The sequence below is a fragment of the Podarcis muralis genome, chromosome 15 (assembly GCF_964188315.1).
Source record: "Podarcis muralis chromosome 15, rPodMur119.hap1.1, whole genome shotgun sequence".
Lineage (NCBI taxonomy): Eukaryota > Metazoa > Chordata > Lepidosauria > Squamata > Lacertidae > Podarcis > Podarcis muralis.
In genome coordinates, this window is record NC_135669.1 from 37,461,286 (window position 1) to 37,484,314 (window position 23,029).

At 44.3% G+C, this 23,029-nt stretch overlaps 1 protein-coding gene and 1 long non-coding RNA gene across 3 annotated transcripts in view; both read left to right on the plus strand.

Moving 5' to 3' along the window:
- AKAP1 (A-kinase anchoring protein 1) overlaps nucleotides 1-3,735 on the plus strand; it is a 37,997-nt gene extending 34,262 nt beyond the window's left edge. For both annotated transcript variants that reach the window (XM_077919728.1, XM_077919727.1), the window contains 4 exons: nucleotides 158-225; nucleotides 1,763-1,836; nucleotides 2,484-2,549; nucleotides 3,167-3,735. In XM_077919728.1, the coding sequence (XP_077775854.1) occupies nucleotides 158-225; nucleotides 1,763-1,836; nucleotides 2,484-2,549; nucleotides 3,167-3,229 (271 nt within the window). In that variant the 3' untranslated portion in view covers nucleotides 3,230-3,735. The remainder of the gene's footprint in view (nucleotides 1-157; nucleotides 226-1,762; nucleotides 1,837-2,483; nucleotides 2,550-3,166) is intronic.
- A 4,589-nt stretch (nucleotides 3,736-8,324) lies between these two features.
- Nucleotides 8,325-23,029, plus strand: part of LOC144325674 (uncharacterized) — a 56,313-nt gene continuing 41,608 nt past the window's right edge. The window contains exon 1 of the long non-coding RNA XR_013390890.1: nucleotides 8,325-9,044. This is a non-coding gene — a long non-coding RNA (uncharacterized LOC144325674). The remainder of the gene's footprint in view (nucleotides 9,045-23,029) is intronic.

Here is a 23,029-nt window from a genome sequence, read left to right on the forward strand (position 1 = left end):
TACAGAGAAGGCGGGCCTTAGCTTTTCAACCTGTTCAGTACTCAAGTCCTCAAGCCACACACTTCTGTTGCTGCCCCTAACAAGCTGTGATAGTTTATTGGTTGAGTTCTTGTTTTCTGGTAATCTCTCACCTTGCTGTTTTTTTGGTTTTTTTAAGGTCTGACTTTGTAACACTACCTTTCCAAGGAGCAGAGGTCCTCTTGGACAACGTAGTGCCACTTCCAGGTAACATCAGTCATTGGTGAAAGATTTTCCCTTTTCCCTTTAGGACTTGTCCAGCTCTTTGTGCCTGTGTAAGTGGCACAGTTCATGTCTAGGGGTGTGAGATGAGGCGGAGGGTGTTTGGGGAGGACCCACCATTCAAACTGCATAAGAACTCTTTAACAGCAAAACAGTAGAGCCTACTCAGGCTCTGCTTCCATCTCATGTTGCAGTCTTGCAGAGAGGGGGCTGTTTACGGAGGTTAAAGCCAGTAGGTTAATCAAAGAGCCATGCCTTAGTGGTGTCTGTAATTGAGACCCTCTTCAGTGAAACCATGGGAGAATATTCCCAAGTTCTCCCTGGCCCCTCTTGGATGACCTGAACTCTTCCTGTGAAAGGCTAGGTTGGCTGGATAGTGGCTGTTTTCAAACATAACTTGGTCTCTTCCATCATGCTGGATTACTGCATGCACAGCTGCAGTAGCAGACCAATTTTGCAAAAACAAAGTTGGGTGGAATGGCACAGTCAAAGGTGGACTGCACCTTTTGAGGGGGGCGCACTACTCCTCCCATTTTGTGGAGAATTAACATATCTACCATATCTAAATATTTATACACTGCTGTTTCATTGTGTGTGTTTTTTAAATGCACCAACATGGTTTACGGAGGTTGTACAATAGAAACCATGTAAAAAAAGTTGAAGTTGCAGATTGTCCACTAACTGTTACAGAAAGTTGTTTTCTTAATGGACTGCATAACTTTGCTGGCTTAGAAATTTTCCGTATGCATTTAAAAGTTAAACCAGATGGTGTTCTGCTATCTGTGGGGCTGTGTGTGTGAGCAGAAAGGCAAGAGGTAGGCAGATCATACTTGGCAATTCCCTGATGGGTTTGTGTGATAACCAAAGTTCTTTGAAATCACATTAAGACAGGCCCACCAACCAAAATAGAGTCTCAGGCAGGCAGGTGTAATGTTAAGAATCAAGGAACAGGATGCCTTTTGAGCCTACGGTCAAGCCAGTAATTTTTTGATTTCCTTCTTATTACCAAAATTTAGATACTATATGTCCCGCATGTTAAGGTCTCTGAAAGAAGAATAAAAGTACAGTGGTACCTCAGGTTACATATGCTTCAGGTTACATATGCTTCAGGTTACAGACTCCGCTAACCCAGAAATAGTGCTTCAGGTTAAGAACTTTGCTTCAGGATGAGAACAGAAATTGTGCTCCGGCGGCGCGGCAGCAGCAGGAGGCCCCACTAGCTAAAGTGGTGCTTCAGGTTAAGAACAGTTTCAGGTTAAGTACGAACCTCCGGAACAAATTAAATGTTAATGACAGGAGTCCAGTGATGGAAGTGGGGGTGATATTGTTTGGGGAGGGGTTGTCCTTCTTCACCCCAATGTGGCACTGCCCATGCTGTGCTTGCATATTACATCACTGATGTGCTAGCTTTCTCCATGCAAGGAGGGTCTCTTGTGTGTGTTGGAGCAGCTTTCAAATATACCGGAAAATGGTGCTACCTTAAGAGTAACACTTCTTCCTTCCTTTCCTTCTTTCCTGAAAGATGACGATCACTTTTCATCTGAGGCGGACACAGCTGTTAGTGAAATGACCAGAGGGACACCTTTGCTTGCACAGGTATGTGTCATGGCTGTGCGCTTTTATTGTTTAGTGCTGCCTTTTGTTGTAAGAAACTTGACACAAGGCTCTAGTCCTACCTGGGAACCATCCCCTTGGAATTTAGTGGGGCTTACGTCTGAGCAGCATGTGGTTATTCCAACAGCACTAAAAATCATGGCAGCAAGGACCGTTTCTTAAAACAAGGTTAGACACTTTTCAGCTTAGTTAGGCTAAGTACTTATGCAGCTTCAATGCCTTACTCTTCTCATCTTTGCCAAGAAAACCGGAACAACTTGGCTCTGCCCATGTGACCACCATGTGACCTTATCGATCCCACTTATATGACCTCCTCGGCTACAGCCACCCCACCAGGGACTGCCAGCCACCGCTGTTCATGCTCCATTCGGAGCCACAGAATAATGTTTGAAGACAAAAAGCACACTTGACGTGTAATACATTGGCCATTCCAAGCCAGGCAGATTTGTATACTGAGCCAGGTAACTGCAAATTTTGGTGACATTGCTAGTGTAAAACTGGAAAGATCACTTCCGCTGTCTTTAGGCATGTTGCATCGTACCGGAATATGTCGGGAGGAAAATTGTGCGCTCTCTGCTGCTGCTACTGCTCCTCTCTTACTAGGCATTAATAGACATCTCTGATTTCAGGTGACAAATTATGACAGTGCAACGGGCTTGCCCTTAATACAGCTGTGGAGCATGATGGGAGAAGAGGTATTTATGCTACTAAATAGAGCACCGGGACGGGATCTTTGATGTATAAATGGGCCCAGGAATTAAAACTACTCCAGCATAGCCAACATGGTGCCCTCCCGATGTTTCTCATCAGCCCCAGTCAGCGACCACTGGTCCTGTTAGCTAGGGATGATGGGAGTTGTAGGCCAAAAACATCTGGAGGACCAAGTTTGGGGCTGCCTGGGCTAGGGGATCAGAATAAAGGATGGATATTTCAGTAAATCTGCATGTGAACACGCCTTGAATTCAGAATGCTATGGGTAGCAGGCCAGCGCTAACCATGCCATGGAATAGGCCCATTGATGTTAATGGAGAGGATTAACTTTGAGTTGTTAAATTTCACTGGGTCTACTCTGAGTTGGCTACAACCCTATGTTTTTCAGTTTCTTTGTTAACTTGTGGGGCTGGGGGGGGGGGAATGAAACTGTAGGTCCCTCCAGATGTTGCTGGACTCAACTCCCACCGTCCCTGACCACTGGCCATGCAGGGCTGGAGCTGATGGGAGTTGGAGTCCAGCAAGGCCTGGCAGGCTGCTTATCTCTGCCTTAGCACAGGACAGCAGAACTTCTAACACCTTTCATTTTCTCCTTTTCCAGTTGGTGTCTATAAACCGAACCTTGGTGGAAAGAGGGTTTGCGCAGTGGATTGAAAGCTACTAGGAGAGTTCTTGGCTGTCTTCTTGACTAATCTTTCCTCTCCCATTCCCTACCTTATTCCTTCCCCACCCCCTCTTTTTTTGGCACTGTTTCGGAATTGGGTTTGGCAATCTTTCCTCCTCCCCGCCCCAGCATATGTCACTTCCGCTTTAAGTCTGTTTTGATGTATTCATCCGACGGACACGGTTTATTTATCATACCTCATTTTGCAGAAAAGCAAGGAGTTGAACCATAAGCCATAAAAACACTGCAGCTTTAAAACGCAGCTCTTTATTCTGCCCCCCTCTACCCCACCCTGATCTGGGTCCAAAAGCGAAATTTAAACAAAACTTTAATGAAGGGGGAAAAGAAATGTCTGGGGAGGGTTCTATAACACTTGTCCTCAGAGGATTTAAGATGTGTGTTGAACACAACCCAGTTTTCTAAACTGGCTGCCTTAACATGAAGGCAACTCTGTGTGGAAGTAAAATTGTTTTCAGACCTAGCCCCCTCACAGACACAAAAAGAGGGGGGAAACCCTGTGGCGATTGATCTGAATTTTGGGCGCATGACATAGACCTGTGCTTCCAAACAGCAAAAGCAAGTCTTCCTCAGCTGTGCTTTGGGAAGCTGAAGGACTGAATGAACAGATAGCGCTCATTAACAGTATATTGTTGACTTTTTAAAATTACAGCTGTTTTCGCAAGAGATGGAAAACACTGCTTTGCAGACCTCCTTAAAAATCATGTGATTAAGTGAACCACTACAGCTGCAGCTGTCTTAAATCCCTAGATCATGTTTAACAACAACAAAATTGATTGCCAAGCCTGATTGTAATTCATAACTGTTTTTCTAGATGTGCAAAAACCTATGTAAATATATATAAAAAATCATTGTAATATTTTGTACAAGAGAAAAAAAAAATACTGGAGAACTAAAAAGGGAACTTCAAAGAAAATCAGTTTTTTTCCTTTTTTGCCACACCAAAATGTCCTCTGTAGGTAGGAAACGGTTTGGGGCGTGTTGTTGTTGGCAGCTAAGCATTAGAAGGTCTGAGGAGGATCCTTCATAGGCTCTTGTGTACAGGATGGCTTTTCTCTAGCTTGCTGTATGGTAGGAACAGTAATCAATGGACTCTGCTACTTTTTGCTGTACAGATCTGACGTAAAGGGGGGAAAAGTTAACATTTGGAATTAATATTGCAGTGGTGTGTCTCAATTTATTTCTTTTGCTCCTTTTTAGATTGGTTTCAAATGTGGAATTAAAAAAAAATCAAGTAATTTAAGCTAATTTAATACTATTAAAATATAAATGAATCTAAACATGGCCATTGAGTTGGGAGTTATTACTGGTGGGGGAAGGTGCTTGGGACTACTTTTTGTATTTAGACCACCAACTACAGTTTTTCAGATTTGCCTTCTCATATAAAATATCCGGCACAATTCCTGTTCCTAAGATATTGTAGGACACCTTGTATGTGAAAACAAGTTGATAACTTTCAACAATTAAATGCCTCCAAATGCAAGGAACTTGTATTGAATTGTTTTGGTAAGACGCTTGCCTATCTCTTCCAAGACTTGAGTCTGTATTCAAATGGTCACATTAGAAGCTGATTTTGGGCAGCTAGGGAACATGTAGTCCTTCAGATGTTGCTCATCATCTAACCATTGGCCATGCTTGAGTTCAGCGACATTTGAAGGACTACAAGTTCCCCATCCCTGCTGTAGAAAGCTGTGTGTAATTATCTAGAAAAATGAGTGTTGGGTGTAGCTGCCTTTTGCAGGATCCAATCCATGTGGGCTTTAGAATTTGCTTGCTTTCTTAATAAAAGTTTAAGTGTGTCCAAGGGAAGCTCAGCTGCTAAATTTGCTTAAATTTGTTCAGAAGATCTAGATTACCACCGTCACCCCTTGAATTACAGCATACTTTTTTGTTGTTGTTAAGCACTTGGGGAAATAGTTCTAATATGCCTTCATTTCCACACTTCCTTCTGCTCTGGATACAAATGGTATGAAAATGGGGATGCAAAAACAAAACAGTCCTGGGCTGTTTTCTGAGAATCATTAAATTTCAAGCCTTCATGAATGCAAAAGAACTCCGGCAGGAAAATGGACAAGTAACATTTTTGACCGGTTGTGGGTGCGTCTTCAATGCCTCAGTATATTAAAACTGGGATAAAAATATACAAAATAAAGAGCATGGAAACTCCCATAAAACTACACGGGTTCAAAAATCTTCGATGCCGCCCTCTTCCCACCTGTTACCAACAATGTGTTTTAAAGCCTGTTTGCAATTTTGATACAAGGTCAAGCATCAAAACTTCAGCTGTACAGAGTTCCTTGATCATTGAGAGAGCACTGTTGATAAGTGTTCGGATTTCTGCTTATAAAATCTTGTTGCTAAAAACATGCTTCGTGTCAGCTGGTCTGTTGCTATTTCTTCACAATGTCTGGTTGTTGCAGTGGGCGGACGGTATAAGAACTATTGGCCCAACTCATGTTGCCTGGAGCCTACAGTATTATGGTTCGCCTTTTCAGAGTGGAATAATGGGATGTTCATAAACCTCACATGACTGACAGATTGTGTTTATCCTGCTAGAGGCCACACAGGCCTGGTCAGTCAGATACACATCACCCAGACCACACTGTGACAAGGAGAGTGAGTGGTTGCATTGATGCGCTGGATGCAGGGAAACAAATTGCCCTATATCCTCTAATAGACAGGTGGTGATGTTGGTAGATTCCAACACCCACCATCCCTTACTGCTGGGCATTGGAATCTTAATAACATTGGGAGAGCCACAGATTGACCAATCTTGTTGTACAGTCTCTTCCTTTCTAACAGGGATGGGGAAACATGATGGACTTCAGTTCCCATCAGCCTTAGGTAGCTCGGCCAACTGTCAGGGCTGATGGGTGTAGAAGTTCAACAGCAACTTGAAGACCACACAGGTTACCCCTCCCAGCTTTGAAGGTGTGAAATTAGCAATATACTTGGCGGTTAAGAAGTGCATTGCAGCCATGGCTACAAGGCATGCAGAATGTGGTACCCAGAGAGGGATATGTGAATGCATGTTCATCTTACTAAAGTAGCTTCCTCCTTCTCCATCTTGCCTGGTGTTAGCAACTTGCCGGCACCAGTTCTGCAGTGTCTTTCCCATCACTTTTCTTCCCTGATTCTAGAGTTGCCAGGCACCAAACTTTTTTTGCACTTTAAAAATGAGAACAGATCACCCATGCTTTCTAGTGTCTCCACCCCACCCAAATGGCTGCAGGCTTAAGATTATAATTCTTACGAATCAGACCCCTGTGCACACTAATCTGGGAGTAAGCTCAGTTGAACATGAATGGTATTTCTGCATCTAGAACATGCAAGAATCAGGCCAGATTAAGATTGGTTGAAGCCTTGGTGATTACTAAATTGAGCTGGAGGAACAGAAAATTGGCATAAGAAACTACACTTCCTAGGATTCTTTGGGGGAAGAAGTCATGACACTTCCAAGTAGTATAATAGTGCTTTAAATGTGTGGTGCAGATGAGGGTATTAAGTTCTATGCAGAATGGACCTGAGTTGGTCATGTCCATTAATTTAAATGAGTCTACACTCTGGGTGACACTGTGGGTTAAACCACAGAGCCTAGGACTTGCTGATCAGAAGGTGGGCGGTTTGAATCCCCGCAATGGGGTGAGCTCCCGTTTCTCGGTCCCTGCTCCTGCCAACCTAGCAGTTCGAAAGTAATCCAAAGTGCAAGTAGATAAATAGGTATTGCTCCAGTGGGAAGGTAAACGATGTTTCCATGCGCTGCTCTGGTTCGCCAGAAAGCTTAGCCATGCTGGCCACATGACCTGGAAGCTGTACACCGGCTCCCTCGGCCAATAAAGCGAGATGAGCGCTGCAACCCCAGAGTCGTCCAAGACTGGACCTAACGGTCAGGGGTCCCTTTTCCTTTACCTTACAGGGACGCGGGTGGCGCTGTGGGTAAAACCTCAGCGCCTAGGGCTTGCCGATCGCATGGTCGGCGGTTCGAATCCCCGCGGCGGAGTGAGCTCACGTCTTTCGGTCCCAGCTCCTGCCCACCTAGCAGTTCGAAAGCACCCCTAAGTGCAAGTAGATAAATAGGTACCGCTTTATAGCGGGAAGGTAAACGGCGTTTCCGTGTGCTGCGCTGGTGCTGGCTCGCCAGAGCAGCTTCGTCACGCTGGCCATGTGACCCGGAAGTGTCTCCGGACAGCGCTGGCCCCTGGCCTCTTAAGTGAGATGGGCGCACAACCCTAGAGTTGGACATGAGTGGCCCGTACGGGCAGGGGGGGGGAACCTTTATTTCAGGGGCTCCGTTTTGGGAGAGAAGCAGGCCCTTGCTTTGGGAACTACAGCAGAGACCTACAAATGATTGACAGGACACTTTTTGTGCTGGCTAATGTGCTGGTGGGTGTGCTTTAGCCTTTGGGATTGCCTTTGTTTTCTTGAGCAAGGTGTGATATAGAGGGGGAACACAAAGGAAAATCCACTTTCTTCTAGATGGGGTGGGGGGAGGATAAAAACTTTAAGGGATAGGTAGAAGCAGGGCTTTTTTCCAGCCGGAATCCAGGTGGGTGCCATTGCCATTCTTAGAGAATGAGGGAGGTGTTCATCTTTTTCTAGAAAAAAGAGCACCGGGTAGAAGATTTTTTTAAAAGGTTGCACTTCAACTGACAGCTGCTACCTGCTGTAAATAATACCTGAAACATCCTGGGAAAAGTTCTACATGCTCCATCAGCACTGTATGTGTGTAGGGGGACGGGACACTTGTCCTCCACCCCCAAAAAGCGCACTCTCAGCAGCTGTCAGTCAAAAGTCCAGCCATTTTGAATTCTGCACTTAATGATTTTATGCTGCATTTGGAAGTTTATTTTGTGACCTCATAGTGCCAAGGGGCTGCCTTCAAATCCAGCCCTTCTGACGCCACTTTATTTACTAAAATGCTTATTCTGATGTATGGAAATCAGGTAATTGAAGTTCCCGTTAGCAAGGACCCTAGAAAGATGGCTTCCAAACTTCTTAGTTCCAAAAAGGAAAAAACAACTCCTGGGCCTAGAAACTCCTGAAAAAAGGAGGCCTGACTTGTCCAATGTTCAGTACTGGCTCAATCCATGCTATTCTTTACAAAAAACCTATCTTACCACTTTAACAGCCACAGTTTCCCCCAAATAATCCTAAGAACTGGATTTTTTAAAGGGTGCTGAGAGATGCAGTGTAACCCCTATTTTCACTCACAGAGTGGTTTGACAATAAAGCCCTCTTCCCAGTGAAATCTGGGAATTGCAGCTTGTGTGTGTGTGACAGCACTCACTGGTACAGAATACCAGCACACCTTTCTTGTTTTGCTGCCTGTGGCAGCCATTTTGTACTCAGCACTTGAGTACTGGCGCCTCCTTTTTATATATACAGTATACCCAAAAAGGCATTGCTCTTGACAACTCTCAGCGCTCTTAGCAGACTACAGGTTCCCAGAATCCTTTGTGGAAAGCCATGGCAAAAGTGCATTGAATGTAAAGGGTGCGAATGTGGCCAGTGTTTTTGTTCGACACCCTAGAGAGAGAGAGAACAAATCAAGTTTACATTTGCCTAAAGCCCTAAATAATACCCTGACCCAGGAAGCATAAGCTACCTTCCACAACTTAAGTTTGGATTCACACCCCCTCATGGGCCTGAGCTTGCCTGTAGCTGCCTAGTTTCTGGCTCCTCCTTCCACCTCCGTCCTATCCTCCATTCCCAACCCAAGCTGAGGAGATGATCGGCCCGTCAGCCTCCAAACCGCCATCTTTTCCTGCTCCACTTTGGAGGCCAGCCTAGGCAGCAGGTAAGCAAGGCCGAGAGGGGGGAACAAGGTGGTTGTGTTCAAGCTGGAAGGATCAAACTACTGGAGAGTTTCAGGACTGAGAGAAGCCGGAGGAGAGTGTGGGATGAGGCCATGTTGGCTGAGTTGTCATGTAGCTCCTGCTACAGAGCAAACCTCCACAGGATTAGGCCCTTCTATACCCAGAAGAGTTTCTCCCTCAACTCCTGAAGATTTCAGAAGCCATCGTTATAAGAATCCGAAGGTCACAAATATAGAATAAAGGTCCATAAATGTACAAGGCAAACACACATGCATAAGTAAGTAAATAAGTATATAAGCCATGGGTCTGCAATAGTACAGGAGAGCAATCCTGCAGCCATTTTGGACTCTCCCAAATTTACCTCAAATATTTCTCTGCGAGGAGGAAGGAAATGGGAAAAGCTTTCGGATGGTCTTTGGAGGGTAGGGGCATAACACCTCCCTTTTCGAATGCAGTCTGGCAAGTATCTGTTAAGCTGAGCAAACTATCAATATGTGAGGGAGATTCAGGAACTAAAGTCTCAAAGGAATGGCCAGGCTACCCAGAAAATGCAATCAAGTAAGGCATTATCAGGTATCCTGGCAGACAGGAGAGAAGCAACACTCTCAAATTTCTGCTGGAGATTTTTTTTTTGGGGGGGGGGCTGGGCTACAAGGTGGGCAGTATCCAAAGTCTTTATAGGGTCTTGAGCACCATTGTTCTGGGTCTCTCCTATCTCCTTGAAAGAATGTGGGGGGGGGGGGGACTCTGTTGCAACAGAAAAAAAGATCTGCCTTGTTTCCTATGGATCTTGCCTCCATCCACTCATCTCTGACCGATCATGGACTTAGGGGACTCAGTCCCTTGGGGAGTTGGGCATCAAAAGCCAACCCCCATATTTTTCCTGTAACACCTACTCTGCAGTAACTTCAGCATGGCTGCCACCATTTTATGTAACAGCATTCCTATCAATATATGACCCATGCCAACTTTCTGCACTTTCCGTTAACAATTGAATACTTTTTTGTGTGTGACAAGCTTTCACAGCGGGATGAATGGGCCTCTGCCATGGGTGGCTAGTTATTTGTACTGTGTGGTTTTTAAAATACATTTGCTATTATTTCCTGTAGTGTTTTTAACTTTCTTTCAGCTGCTTTTACTGTATTTCGTACATTGCCTTGAAATATATATGTGGAAGGCAATTAGTCGAGAGGAGGGGCAGGCATCTGTCGTGGGTCCATTGATAATAGCTCCCTGGATCTGTTCTTCTCCACCCATTGCACCTTGCAGACAAAAGATGAAATCTCATTCGACGCGGGTGGCGCTGTGGGTAAAAGCCTCAGCGCCTAGGGCTTGCCGATCGAAAGGTCGGCAGTTCGAATCCCTGCGGCGGGGTGCGCTCCCGTTGCTCGGTCCCAGCGCCTGCCAACCTAGCAGTTCGAAAGCACCTTCGGGTGCAAGTAGATAAATAGGGACCGCTTACTGGCGGGAAGGTAAACGGCGTTTCCGTGTGCTCCGCTGGCTCGCCAGATGCAGCTTGTCACGCTGGCCACGTGACCCGGAAGTGTCTCCGGACAGCGCTGGCCCTCGGCCTCTTGAGTGAGATGGGCGCACAACCCCAGAGTCTGTCAAGACTGGCCCGTACGGGCAGGGGTACCTTTACCTTAATTCGTTTATCAAATCTCTCCAGAAATCTGAATGTAAGGCTGTTTCCCTTTAACTAGGATGCATGGTAATTCCCTGCAGTTGCAGCTAACTCCAGCTGCTTTCAATCAGAGTCCCTACCAGCAACCTCTGGGGAATTGGGGCCCTGATTCTGCACCCAAGTAAGTAAGAAACACAGGGTACTAGTCTAGGGCTCATTTGCAGCCTTTGTGGGGCTTGGGGGAGCGTGGTTGTTTGATGGAAAAAGCATTAGCCAAGTGAGGGAGTGGAGGAAGCAAAAGACAAGACGCTTGAAGTTCCTGTGAAAGGGTGCACAGTTCTGACTCCCATTGATATGGCTCAGCTGGATACTTGTCAGTAGATGGCGATGCAGCACAAGCTACCAAATACTAGTCCCATGCGTTTTAGTCTGAGATAACTGAGAGTAGCAGTGGGCTGCTATTGCACACTGTGGCTGGTTCTCCACTCCAAGGTGCTTTGTTAGACTCCCAAGAAAGTTTGCTGCTTAAACATGTAACCCTTCTAATTTGAAAACAGCATGGCAAGCAATACTAAAGAATTATGAAACATGTTTTTTTTGTGTGTATTAGCTGATCAAAATAAAAGGGGTTCTAGATATTTTTAAGTTTATTTATTTAAAAGCATTTCTAAACCACTTACTATTATTATTTTAACCTAAAGTAGTATGCAAAAATACAGCAACACCAAAACAATAAGACAGCATTATAAAAAAGGGAATTCAGTAACAACAAAATCCAACTTTATGGTTCAGGGAAAGCCTGACTTTGGTATTATGTATGATGTGCAAGACATTTGAAGTAGCTAACAGTTGCTGCTTCATGTGTGGAAGTAACAGGGCATTCCACAGTGTGTGGGCAAAGGCAGAAAACACCTGTTTTCAGGTTAAATCTATAGGGTGATAAGCTATAGGGTGTGGTGTCACAGGTAAAATTTCCCCAGATGATCTGAGTGATTGTATAGGTCTATATAGGGGCAGGTGGTCTTTTGGGTAACTTGGTACCAAGGTCTTCAGGTGTTCTATATGAGTAACAAGACCATGGAAATGGTCTGTTAGCTGACTGATATGCAGTGTTACTTGTACTTGCACCATCCTCTCCATTCTGTTTCTTTTTTGGGACCCAAATTCTTATTCTTTCCCGCATCTATGGCTTTTCTAATGATCATTTACATTTCTATTCGTTTTATGCACTGTTTTGGGAGTCATACAATACTTTTTGAAGTGTTGGCCCAGCTGGAGGTGATTTGTTCTTGGCTTCAGGTAGCAAAATGTTTTGGGCAGGCGCTGTCTTCTGTCTAGGGTTGCGCATCTTTCTGTCTTTGCAACTTCACAGACAAGATCGAATGAAACTACAGTGATACCTTGGTTTAAGAACAGCTTCGTTTATGAACAACTTGGATTAAGAATGCTGCAAACCCAGAAGTAGGTGTTTTGGTTTGTGAACTTTGCCTTGGAAGCAGAACATGTTTTGCTTCCTGTTGAGTGTGTCCCATTTGTAAATTGAGTCCCCCCGCTGCTATGGGAAAGCACGCCTTGGTTTAAGAACACCTTGGTTTAAGAACAGACTTCCAGAACGTATTAAGTTCGTAAACCAAGGTACCACTGTGTGCTGTTATTTCCCTTTTTTTAAAGCATCACTTGTGTTCATTCTTTTTACATAGTAGCCATAGGCAAATGTACCTTTTAGCTCTCCTCCCCCGCCCAATGATCTAAGTTTCCTTTGGGGGTGAGCTGTAATATCTGCTTTGCATGCGGAAGGTCCCAGGTTCAGTCGTGGCTTCTCCGGGTAGGGCTGGCAGAGACCTCTTGTCTACCACCCTAGAGAGCTGCTGCCAGTCAGTGCAGATTACACTAACATAGATGGATCAAAGGCACATGTGCTTGTGCTTAAAGAAAATAAAAATGGGAATTGTTCAGAATGGTCTGGCTTTCTCCCAGACTACTATATCAGATAGCGGTCTGGTTTGAATGTAATGCTAACCTGCAGTTTTAAGTTTGCAAGAATCAGCTTGTTCAAACTTCTGGCCCACGTGTTTTTTTGCCTGCTGCCCCAGTTCTTCTGCGGCCATGAGGAGATTAGTAGTATCCGCTTCCTGGTTTAAAATAACCGGAATTTCTCATTGCATTTGTACTGGGAACGTGGACTACTTTTAAACAATGATTTGTTGAAACAAGACAGGATCACGGTGAATGCTTTGCTCCTCGCTTGTTTCAGTTGCGTGTAAGACGACTCAAGAAATCTGGCGTATATAAAATCTTGACGTGCATTTTTTCTTACACAGCTGAAAAAAAATATATAGATTCATTCTAGGAGTTTCTTTTACAACATAAAAAGATTCAGGGAAGTATTTTCTGTTGCAATAAAGGAAGAGGGTGCAGTTTGTATGTATAAGCTGTATTGCAACTTATTTTTATAATAGGCAATTTGGTTTTGTCCAATGCTAGTACTATTCAGAGAGTAATGGACATGAGTAACCTCAGTCTAGCCATTTCAGTAGGTCTACTCTGAGGAAAAGTCAGTTGGGTATAATTCTCTGGGGGCAAAGTGTCAAAGTTTTGTTTGCTACTAAACTAAAGGCCGGTTTCCTTAAAAGGAAACAAGATGGGTTCAAATAGTTTGCTTTACTTCAGAAATTTTTAACGCTGTTTCTGATTCATTTTTTCCTGAGACCTGTGTGTATAGGGTGGTATACAAATTTAATAAATAATAATAATTTTAGAGACCTTTGTATTACTCCCCCCTGAAATGAGTGTACAGTGGTACCTTGGTTTAAGAACAGCTTAGTTTATGAACAACATGGATTAAGAACGCTGCAAACCCAGAAGTAGGTGTTTTGGTTTGTGAACTTTGCCTTGGAATAAGAACATGTTTTGCTTCCTGTTGAGTGTGTCCCATTTGTAAACTGAGTCCCCCCGCTGCTATGGGAAAGCACGCCTTGGTTTAAGAATGCTTTGGTTTAAGAACGGACTTCCAGAACGGATTAAGTTCATAAACCAAGGTACCACTGTACATTTTACTATTGTGCAGTAGGCTGGTTTCTACACACACACTTCTGTCTTCCATCGAGGCAAGCAAGAGGCATTATCAGACCTCCAAGGACATATTCCAGCCTGGCAAAAAGACTCAAGGAGGATGCAAAGCAAGGCTGGTGAGGGGTGTGTTCTGGGGGAGAGTCGTAGGGGTTGTATAGAAAGACTTGGGTTTGGATCCAGGCCTGAGATTCCCCATCCCTGTCATGGAGACGAATGAGATTGAATTTCCATTCACTTCAAGCAGACTTACACTGGTAAACTTGGCAAGGAATCCCCCACCCACCATATTTATTGATAATCTTGGAGCAGATATTAATTTTGCCTCCCCCCCCCCCATGTTAGGTGCTGAAATATCTTTAATGCTATCGTTGAACTCATGCTTGCAGAAAAAACAACCGCTCACCTACATTTTGGTTCTTCTGAAGTGCCATAAGAATAATAGTAATGATAAATTAAATGGTATCTTTATTTTCTTTCCCTGTTCCCTCCCAGCCTATTTATATCTTAGACACAGGCCAGGGTCTGCAAGCATTTGCATCAGTGTTTTGACACTGACAAAAACGCCACTTGAAAGGAAGCTATTGAGGCTCTAAAGGCATAATGCATCACAAAAAACTTTTTCTCCCCTTTGGGATATGACATGTACAGGTTATTTTGATTTATATCTGTCAGCTAAGGAAGGAAGGAATCTAAAAGTTAGCATCACTTAAGAAGGAAAGGACAAAGGAAGAAGCCGGAGCAGGTAGAGATTTCTGAGTTCAAGCTTGGCTTGTGCCACCAGGATAACAGTTTGCAAACATGAAGATTGACCCTGTGTTTGGTAATTCAGTGTTGCTTTAAATTCCTGGGCAAAACCAGCCCTAACATTGGGCAGAGTGAAGCAACTGCCTCAGGCAGCAAATGTCGGAGAGCAAGGAGTAGCTGTGAGGTTTTGGAGGAGAGCGTGCTCCAACATTTGTCGCCTGAGGCAGTTGCCTCACTCTGCCCAATGCTAGGGCTGGCCTTGCCCTTTTGTAGCCTGCCCTACACTCTCAAAGCTTGTTTGCTGCCCCTATGGTAGTCAGTGTTGAAATTAGATTCAGGTGCCGCCCTGGTTGGCTTCTGAACGAGGAATTTGGAGGGGATGGAATCAGGTCCTTTGCCTCAGGCATCAAAATGCCTTGGGCCACCCCTGTTTAGAGCGGAGAGGGGTTGGGGAGAACACCGGCCACACCTGAACTATACATTTAAAACATTATGGTACCATTTTTAAAAGCCATTGTGTCCCCAAATCCTGGGAGCTGTAATTTGTTAAGGGTTCAAGAGCCCCCTGACTCCTGTTCTCCGCATAGAGCTACAATTTCCAGAGTGATTAAACAATCAACCTGTCTTCTTAGGGAAATCCAGGAATTATACCTCTGTGAGGGGAATAGGGGTTGCCTGGCAACTCACAGTGCCCTTTATAAACTACAGTTCCCAGGATTCTTTGGGGTGTGTGCAGTGACTGTTTAAAGTTGTATGGCACTCCTTTAAATGTATGTTGCTGATGCGGCAACTCTTCCCTTGTCTCTGTTTTATGTCTGCCCACCAATTAAAAGGGTCCCCCCACCAGCTGATTGTGTCTTGCTTTTAATCAATTAATTAACCAAGTTAAAGCAAACATTTCAGCAGCTCAGTAGCAGGGATGCTTGGAAGCCCTTTAATGAAGACAACAGTTCCTTATGGTTAAGCAGTAGAAGCAAATATTTGTTTCTGCTTAGAAGAGCATCATAAATGGAGTTCGGGCCACAGCCACTTAGGCTGGCAAGATTATTAAGTTTCAAGGTTTTCCTTCGAGGTGCAAACACGGCCAGTTTCTAGTTCGGCCATCTTTGCATAAGGAAACACTCGTCAACTAAGTTTTCAGGTGTGAGGATGAGGAATAATAGACTACGACATGTGCCAAGGCCCTCCATCACATGGTTCTTCAAATCTAATGTAGACTTTGTATCCAAAGAACCACATCCATTTCAAAGGATGACTTTGTTTCAGTTAACATATCCCTAGTTCCGCCATCCCTATTTTTATCGCACCCTGTCCTCCAATTGTGATGGTCCCTTTTTTCTCACTGTAGTACTAATAATGCCATTACAAACCTCACCAGTTGCCCTGTTTTATTGTGCATGTGCTCATGATTATATTGGGGCAATTACACGCAATCCCGGTTTCAATACTGTTGGCGGTCGACAAACTACTTTGTGCATGTTTTGTGGCTTCCTGCTGAAATCCTGTAACTTTTTGCACACAAGTGTTTGTATTTTTGTTCACTTTTTGTTGCACTATAGAGAACATAAGGAGAGTTCTGCTCATAGCTGTCAACTTTTTCCTTTTTTTAAGGGACATTCCCTTATTCTGAATTGGATTCCTCACAAGAAAAGGGGAAAGTTGACAGCTATGGTCCTGCTGGATCAGGCCAGCAGCCCACCTAGTCCAGCATCCTGTTCTCACAGTGGCCAACCAGGTGCCCCTAGGGGAAGCCCACAACCCTGAGCCCAAGAGTGCTCTCCCCTCCAGCAACTGGTTTTCAGAATTATTACTGCCTCTGACCATGGAGGCAAAACATAATCATCAGTAGCCGCCTCCACCATGAATTGCCCAGTTCTCTCTTAAAGCTATCCAAGTTGGTGGCCATCCCTGCCTCCTGTGGGAGCCCGTTCCGTAGTTTAACCGCGCCCTGCGCAAAGGACTGCATTTTACCTGTGCAAGAGTGCCCCTCCAGATGGCAATACAGTGGTACCTCGGGTTAAGAACATAATTCATTCCGGAGGTCTGTTCTTAACCTGAAACTGTTCTTAACCTGAAACTGTTCTTAACCTGAACCACCACTTTAGCTAATGGGGCCTCCTGCTGCCGCCGCTGCACGATTTCTGTTCTCATCCTGAAGCAAAGTTCTTAACCCGAGGTACTATTTCTGGGTTAGCAGAGTCTGTAACCTGAAGCATCTGTAACCCGAGGTATACCACTGTACTGCAATAAGCATTGCGGAACAACTAACAAAGCGGATGTGTGGACAGTCCAGTATAAATGCACCACTAATGCAGTATTATTCTGACAGTATTTACATGCTGCAGACTGCACCTGCCAAAACCCACCAGTTTGGAGTGGCTTCATTTTACGTACATCTTCATTTTACGTAGAGAAGCGTCTATTTCCCCCCATTTGCCTGTCACCTGTGCAATAATAGCCAGGGACGTGTGCTTATTGCTGCATCCTTTACCCAGGCCTCCAGACAAGCACCTCTCCTTTCTCCCCCCCCCCACTCCCCCCGCCCCCCCTGTGTGTCTGAAGGATGCTCTATCTCTTTGTAATTACTGTTCTATCATTGTCTTGGCGTGGAAACATCTGGTCTCCCCAGCAATCCTCCACTTTTCTCCCATAGCCACTATTTCTTTTGAGGCTTTTCATGGATCATAATGACCTTCTCTTTTCCATAATGCCTCATGTGTCTCTCCTTGTGCACAGCTGTTTCTTCCACCTTTCCATCTCTTGCCACCCCCCTCGATATTTTCCCCATCAGCACCGTCCTCGTATTCACAATTTTTGCTCATCTGCTTATCAAATCGAGGCTGCCTCTCCTGTCGCTGGTCAGCGCGAGCCTGCCAGCGTCCCTCGCATCCTCCAAAATGAATCTTTCTCATTTCATCTCACGTCTTGAGGCCTTTGTTCTTCTGAATTAACATTTTAAAAAGTTAATCTTCACAACCTTTGTGTCTTTGTTATGTTGGACTTTCAATTCTCTTGTACCCCCTCCTTTTTCCTTTGCAGTATCTTGAAGAAAATTTGAGGAAAAGGGAATAAATTCCTTCTCATTTACTTGGGTTTTTTAAAAAATAAAATAATAATAATTATCTGAGTAGCTTATTTTATTATTTATATCCTGCTTTTCTGTTTAATTAAAAGTACATCAAACAAAAATAATTTAAAAACAGTGCACCCATGCCCACAATAAAAATGGGAGCAGTTAAGCCATCCAAAAGTCAGAGTTTCATAAGAACAACCCCGGCCTCTCCCCAACAAACAGCAAAATTAAAATTGCAACCAGCAGATCTTGTGTCGAAAGGCAGCTGGGATATAAATGTATAGACTTACTGTCTAAAGAGCAGAAAAGAAGGAACTTTTCAGAAAGTTTGCTTGAGGGATTTCTTTGAGGACCTTTCAGCCTCTTGATTTCATCAGCAAGCAAATGTTTACTAAAGCTTAGTCAAAGAGCCTAGTGAAAGTAGTGGCAGATGGAGAAGACTGTCTTGGCCTTGGCCTGCAATGGATGAAACCTCGCCCCAATCTGGCCTGCACTGTGAAGGAAAAGGGTTTGGGGGCAGTGCTCCCAAAGGTGTTTTGTGACCCTCCAGATGTTGTTTGACTCCAGTTCCCATCAGTCCCAGGCAGCAGGGCCATTGGTTAGGGATGGTGGGAGTTTTGGAGGACCGCAGGTTCCCTACCCCTGCTTTAGGCCCTCATCACGATACACAGTGGCGTAGCGTGGGTTGTCAGCACCCGGGGCAAGGCAAGTAATTTGCGCCCCCTAACCTGTGGATTTGCGCCCCCTAACCCGTGGATTTGCGCCCCCTAACCTGTGGATTTGCCCTAACCCCAGATGTTGCGCCCGGTGCGGCCGGCCCCCCCTGCACCCCCCACGCTACGCCACTGACGATACATCAGAAATTTGGGGAGACAGCTTAAAGATGAAAAACCCTAAGAAAGGAGACCCCTGCAGGGGCCGTGAAGTTGCCCATCAACAGTTGGCATCTGAGCAGCAGACTGAGAAGACACACCTGGTCACCACAATGGTGAGAGATGTGTTTGTATGCAAATTTTGCTCATATGCAAACCTATGCCCTCTCTTTTGGTGATGCTATTGCACATAGTTCCTACTCCCCCCCCCCCGGCCCTGCACCATTTTATCCTTAACAACAGCTTTGAGAGGTAGTTCAGTCTGAGAGGGGTGGTTGGTGGCTGTGCAAACACATGCATGGAATGGCAACGTTTTTAATAAGTCATTATTTTGTACTACAGTTGCATGTCTCTTCTGCATTGGTCTCTACAGCCGCAGCAGGTTCTGTAACCTTCCAATGGTTTGACTTCACCTCCACAGGTGCACTCCTCCATTGTCTCCTGAGACATACGCCAACAAAAATTGTAAAGAGTTTAGACTGTATTTGTAGATCTGTATACACAGGTGGGACTGCAAAATCATGTTGTTGTTGTTGTTTAGTCGTTTAGTCGTGTCCGACTCTTCGTGACCCCACGGACCAGAGCACGCCAGGCACCTCTGTCCTCCACTGCCTCCCGCAGTTTGGTCAAACTCATGCTGGTAACCTCGAAAACACTATCCAACCATCTCGTCCTCTGTCGCCCCCTTCTCCTTGTGCCCTCCATCTTTCCCAACATCAGGGTCTTTTCCAGGGAGTCTTCTCTTCTCATGAGGTGGCCAAAGTACTGGAGCCTCAGCTTCACGATCTGTCCTTCCAGTGAGCACTCAGGGCTGATTTCCTTAAGAATGGATGTGTTTGATCTTCTTGCAGTCCATGGGACTCTCTCTCTCTCTCTCTTTTTTTTTTATTAAATTTCAATTTTTCATACACCAACAAAAATATATAAGAAATAAAAAGAAAAAACCAAACAAAAAAGACAATAGGAAAGGAAAAAGAAAAATACACAAAGAGGAAAGAGCACAAAAATGAAAAGAGACAGAAACATAAAAACTAATTATTACATACAACATCTGCTTCCTTCCCTACTGGTTTCGAGTTGTATTTTCAACGTTATGTATTACAGCTGGTGTTGATTTTTAGTTTAGTTTATACGTCGGAAGTTTTATATTACTCCTGCTATAGTTGGTAAGTTTCTAAAATTGCTTTCCATATAGACCGAAAATTTTTTCCATTCTTCATTTAACTTTGCATTTTTTTGGTTTCTAATTCTTTGTGTCATCTTAGCCAATTCTATAAAGCCATGTAATTTTAATTGCCAATCCCTTACTGTTGGTAAATTTGCGTTTTTCCAATTTTGGGCGATTAACATTCTTGCCGCTGCTGTTGAGTATTGGAATAAGGTTTTATCTATTTCTCGAATTTCTTCTCCCACCATCCCTAGCAAGAAGGCCTCTGGCTTTTTGGGGAATGTGTATCTAAACATTTTTTTTTGTTCATCATATATCTGATTCCAGAATTTTTTCGTTTCTTCACATGTCCACCACATATGTATAAAATTGCCTTCTTTTGTTTTGCATCTCCAGCAGGCCTTATTGCCAGTCTTGTACATCCTATTTAATTTTTCTGGTGTTAAGTACCACCTATATACCATTTTTTCTAGATTTTCTCTAATTGCAGCACTTGCCGTAAATTTTATTCCCTCATTCCACAATTTTAACCATTTATCATATTCAATGTTATACCCCAGATCTCTCGCCCATTTAACCATAACATCTTTAATTTCTACGTCCTTTGTGTCCCATTCCAGTAATATGTTGTACATTTTTGATAATAGCTTAAATTTGGTTTCAATTATTTCGATCTGGAATTTGGATTTTTTTTCTTCCATTCCTAATTTTTTATCTTCCGTCCATAATGCATTGATCTGATGGTATTGTAGCCAGCTCTTCAGCTTCTCCTTCAATTCTTCGTATGGTCTTAATTTCCAGCTTCCTTGTGATCTTACGAGTAAGTCTTCATATGTCAGTCTTTGTTCTTCCATGTTTGTTTTCTTGATTGATAAAATATCTGTAGGGGACAGCCACCAAGGTGTTTTCCTCTCTAGCAGTTTTTTGTTTTTTCCCCAGACTTCATATAGGGGGCCTCTAATGATATGGTTCGTGAATCCTCTATGCACCTTCCCCTTGTTTGTCCAAAGGTAGGCATGCCAGCCAAACCTGTTGTCTGCGCCTTCTAGATCTAATAAATCTGTGTTCTCCAAGGTTATCCAATCTTTAACCCAACATAAGCAGGCTGCCTCGTAGTATAATTTTAGATTAGGAACTGCAAGCCCTCCTCTCTCCTTTCTGTCTGTAAGCAATTTGAATCTGATCCTGGGCCTTCTGCCCTGCCATATGAATCTCGAGAGGACTTTTTGCCAATCTTTGAATATTTTTTGCCCTCTAATAACGGGGATGTTTTGAAACAGGAACAACATCTTGGGTAATATGTTCATTTTAATTGCTTCCATCCTGCCTAGCCACGAGAGATTGATTCTATTCCAGACGTCTAAGTCTTTCTTAATTTTGTTCCCAGTCCATGGGACTCTCAAGAGTCTTCTCCAGCACCATAATTCAAAAGCATCAATTCTTCGGCGATCGGCCTTCAGCTAGGAACATAAGGAAACTACCTTATACTGAGTCAGATCCTTGGTGTATCTAGGTTAGCATTGTCTACACTGGCTGGCAGCAGCTCTGCAGGGTTTCGGGCAGGGAGCCTCCCCTAGCCCTACCTGGATATACAATTGGGGATTGAACCAGGAGACTTAGGTATGCAAAGCAAATGCTCTAACTACTGAGCTACGGCCCCTTCTCTAAAATCTGTTAATCCCAAAAATCATCGTTGCCGGTTCCCCCTACCCTTTGCCACTGTGACAAAAAAAATACATAACCTGCTATTCTGTACTGTATTTCCGAATGTTTGTGTTTACCTAAAACATCCTCCTTTCCTGGCCTACCTCGATAGGCCTGTTCTTGGAATGACTTTGCAGAAGTTTTGACACCTGGCGTGGATGATAGAGAAATGATTATTTATATGTTGCTGCGTTGAGGTGGGGAGCAGGGGGAGAGAGGGGGGGGATGCTTTGGGTGGGAACAGAGAAGAGGATTAATGAATCATGCAATAATTTTTCAGACGCAGGATGGTGGCGGGGCTGGTGGCGGGGGGGAGAACACAATCCCTACATACATCATGTTTTCACCCCCTTATCGGGGGTATCACATTTATGAAGAAATAGCTTTGGTGTTTTGTTTTGTTTTTTTGCACGCGCGTACCCTTTTTATAAGGGGAGCATATTTATATATAAATAGGGCTGTAAAAATCGTAGATTAAGGAATCTATTCATCCAAAAAAGAGTTATGTGCCTGTCACACTGCATAATGGCTGCCTGTTTCAGGGAGAAAAATGTCTCTTTACGGAGACACACTGAGTACCACATGGCTGCAAGTTGGCCAAGGTTTTCTAACCAATGGTGAGTTGGCTTGCCTGGAAGCATCTTGTGGAAATGCGTAAAAGGCAGGGCATAGCAACAGGGTGGGGAAATAGATGCAGGGCGATGGGGATGCAGACCTCCCTGCACCTCTCTTGGAATGAGAATAATGCTATAGCACCAGAGAGTTATGGACATCTTTAAAGCAGCCAGATTTCAACCTGGAGTTCCTGTCTAATATACACCCACTGAGAGGGGGAGATAATTTCCCCATCCCAGGTTTCAGACTGTGCAAGACATATACACAAGATGCAGAAGGGTCGTAGTGCAGTGGCAGAACACCCCCCTTTGCATGCAGAAGGTACCGTGTTCTCCAGGTAGGTCTGCTTGAAGCCCTGGAGAGATGTTGCCAGTTAGTAGATCAAGGGAAGTAATAGTGTCACTGTATTCTGCTCTGGTCAGACCTCACCTGGAGTACTGTGTCCAGTTCTGGGCACCACAGTTCAAGAAGGACACTGACAAACTGGAACGTGTCCAGAGGAGGGCAACCAAAATGGTCAAAGGCCTGGAAACGATGCCTTATGAGGAACGGCTAAGGGAGCTGGGCATGTTTAGCCTGGAGAAGAGGAGGTTAAGGGGTGATATGATAGCCATGTTCAAATATATAAAAGGATGTCATATAGAGGAGGGAGAATGGTTGTTTTCTGCTGCTCCAGAGAAGCGGACACGGAGCAATGGATCCAAACTACAAGAAAGAAGATTCCACCTAAACATTAGGAAGAACTTCCTGACAGTAAGAGCTGTTCGACAGTGGAATTTGCTGCCAAGGAGTGTGGTGGAGTCTCCTTCTTTGGAGGTCTTTAAGCAGAGGCTTGACAACCATATGTCAGGAGTGCTCTGATGGTGTTTCCTGCTTGGCAGGGGGTTGGACTCGATGGCCCTTGTGGTCTATTCCAACTCTATGATTCTATGATTCTATGAGTATGGGCTAGATGGAAAAAATGCTCCGTCTTTGCATACGGAACCTTCCTATGTTCTGCGTGACCGATTATTACGCAGTATAAAAAGTAATTAGTTGTGTATCGTTTGCAAACTGAAAACATCAGAAACAGTGGATACCAATTGCTGGACTGC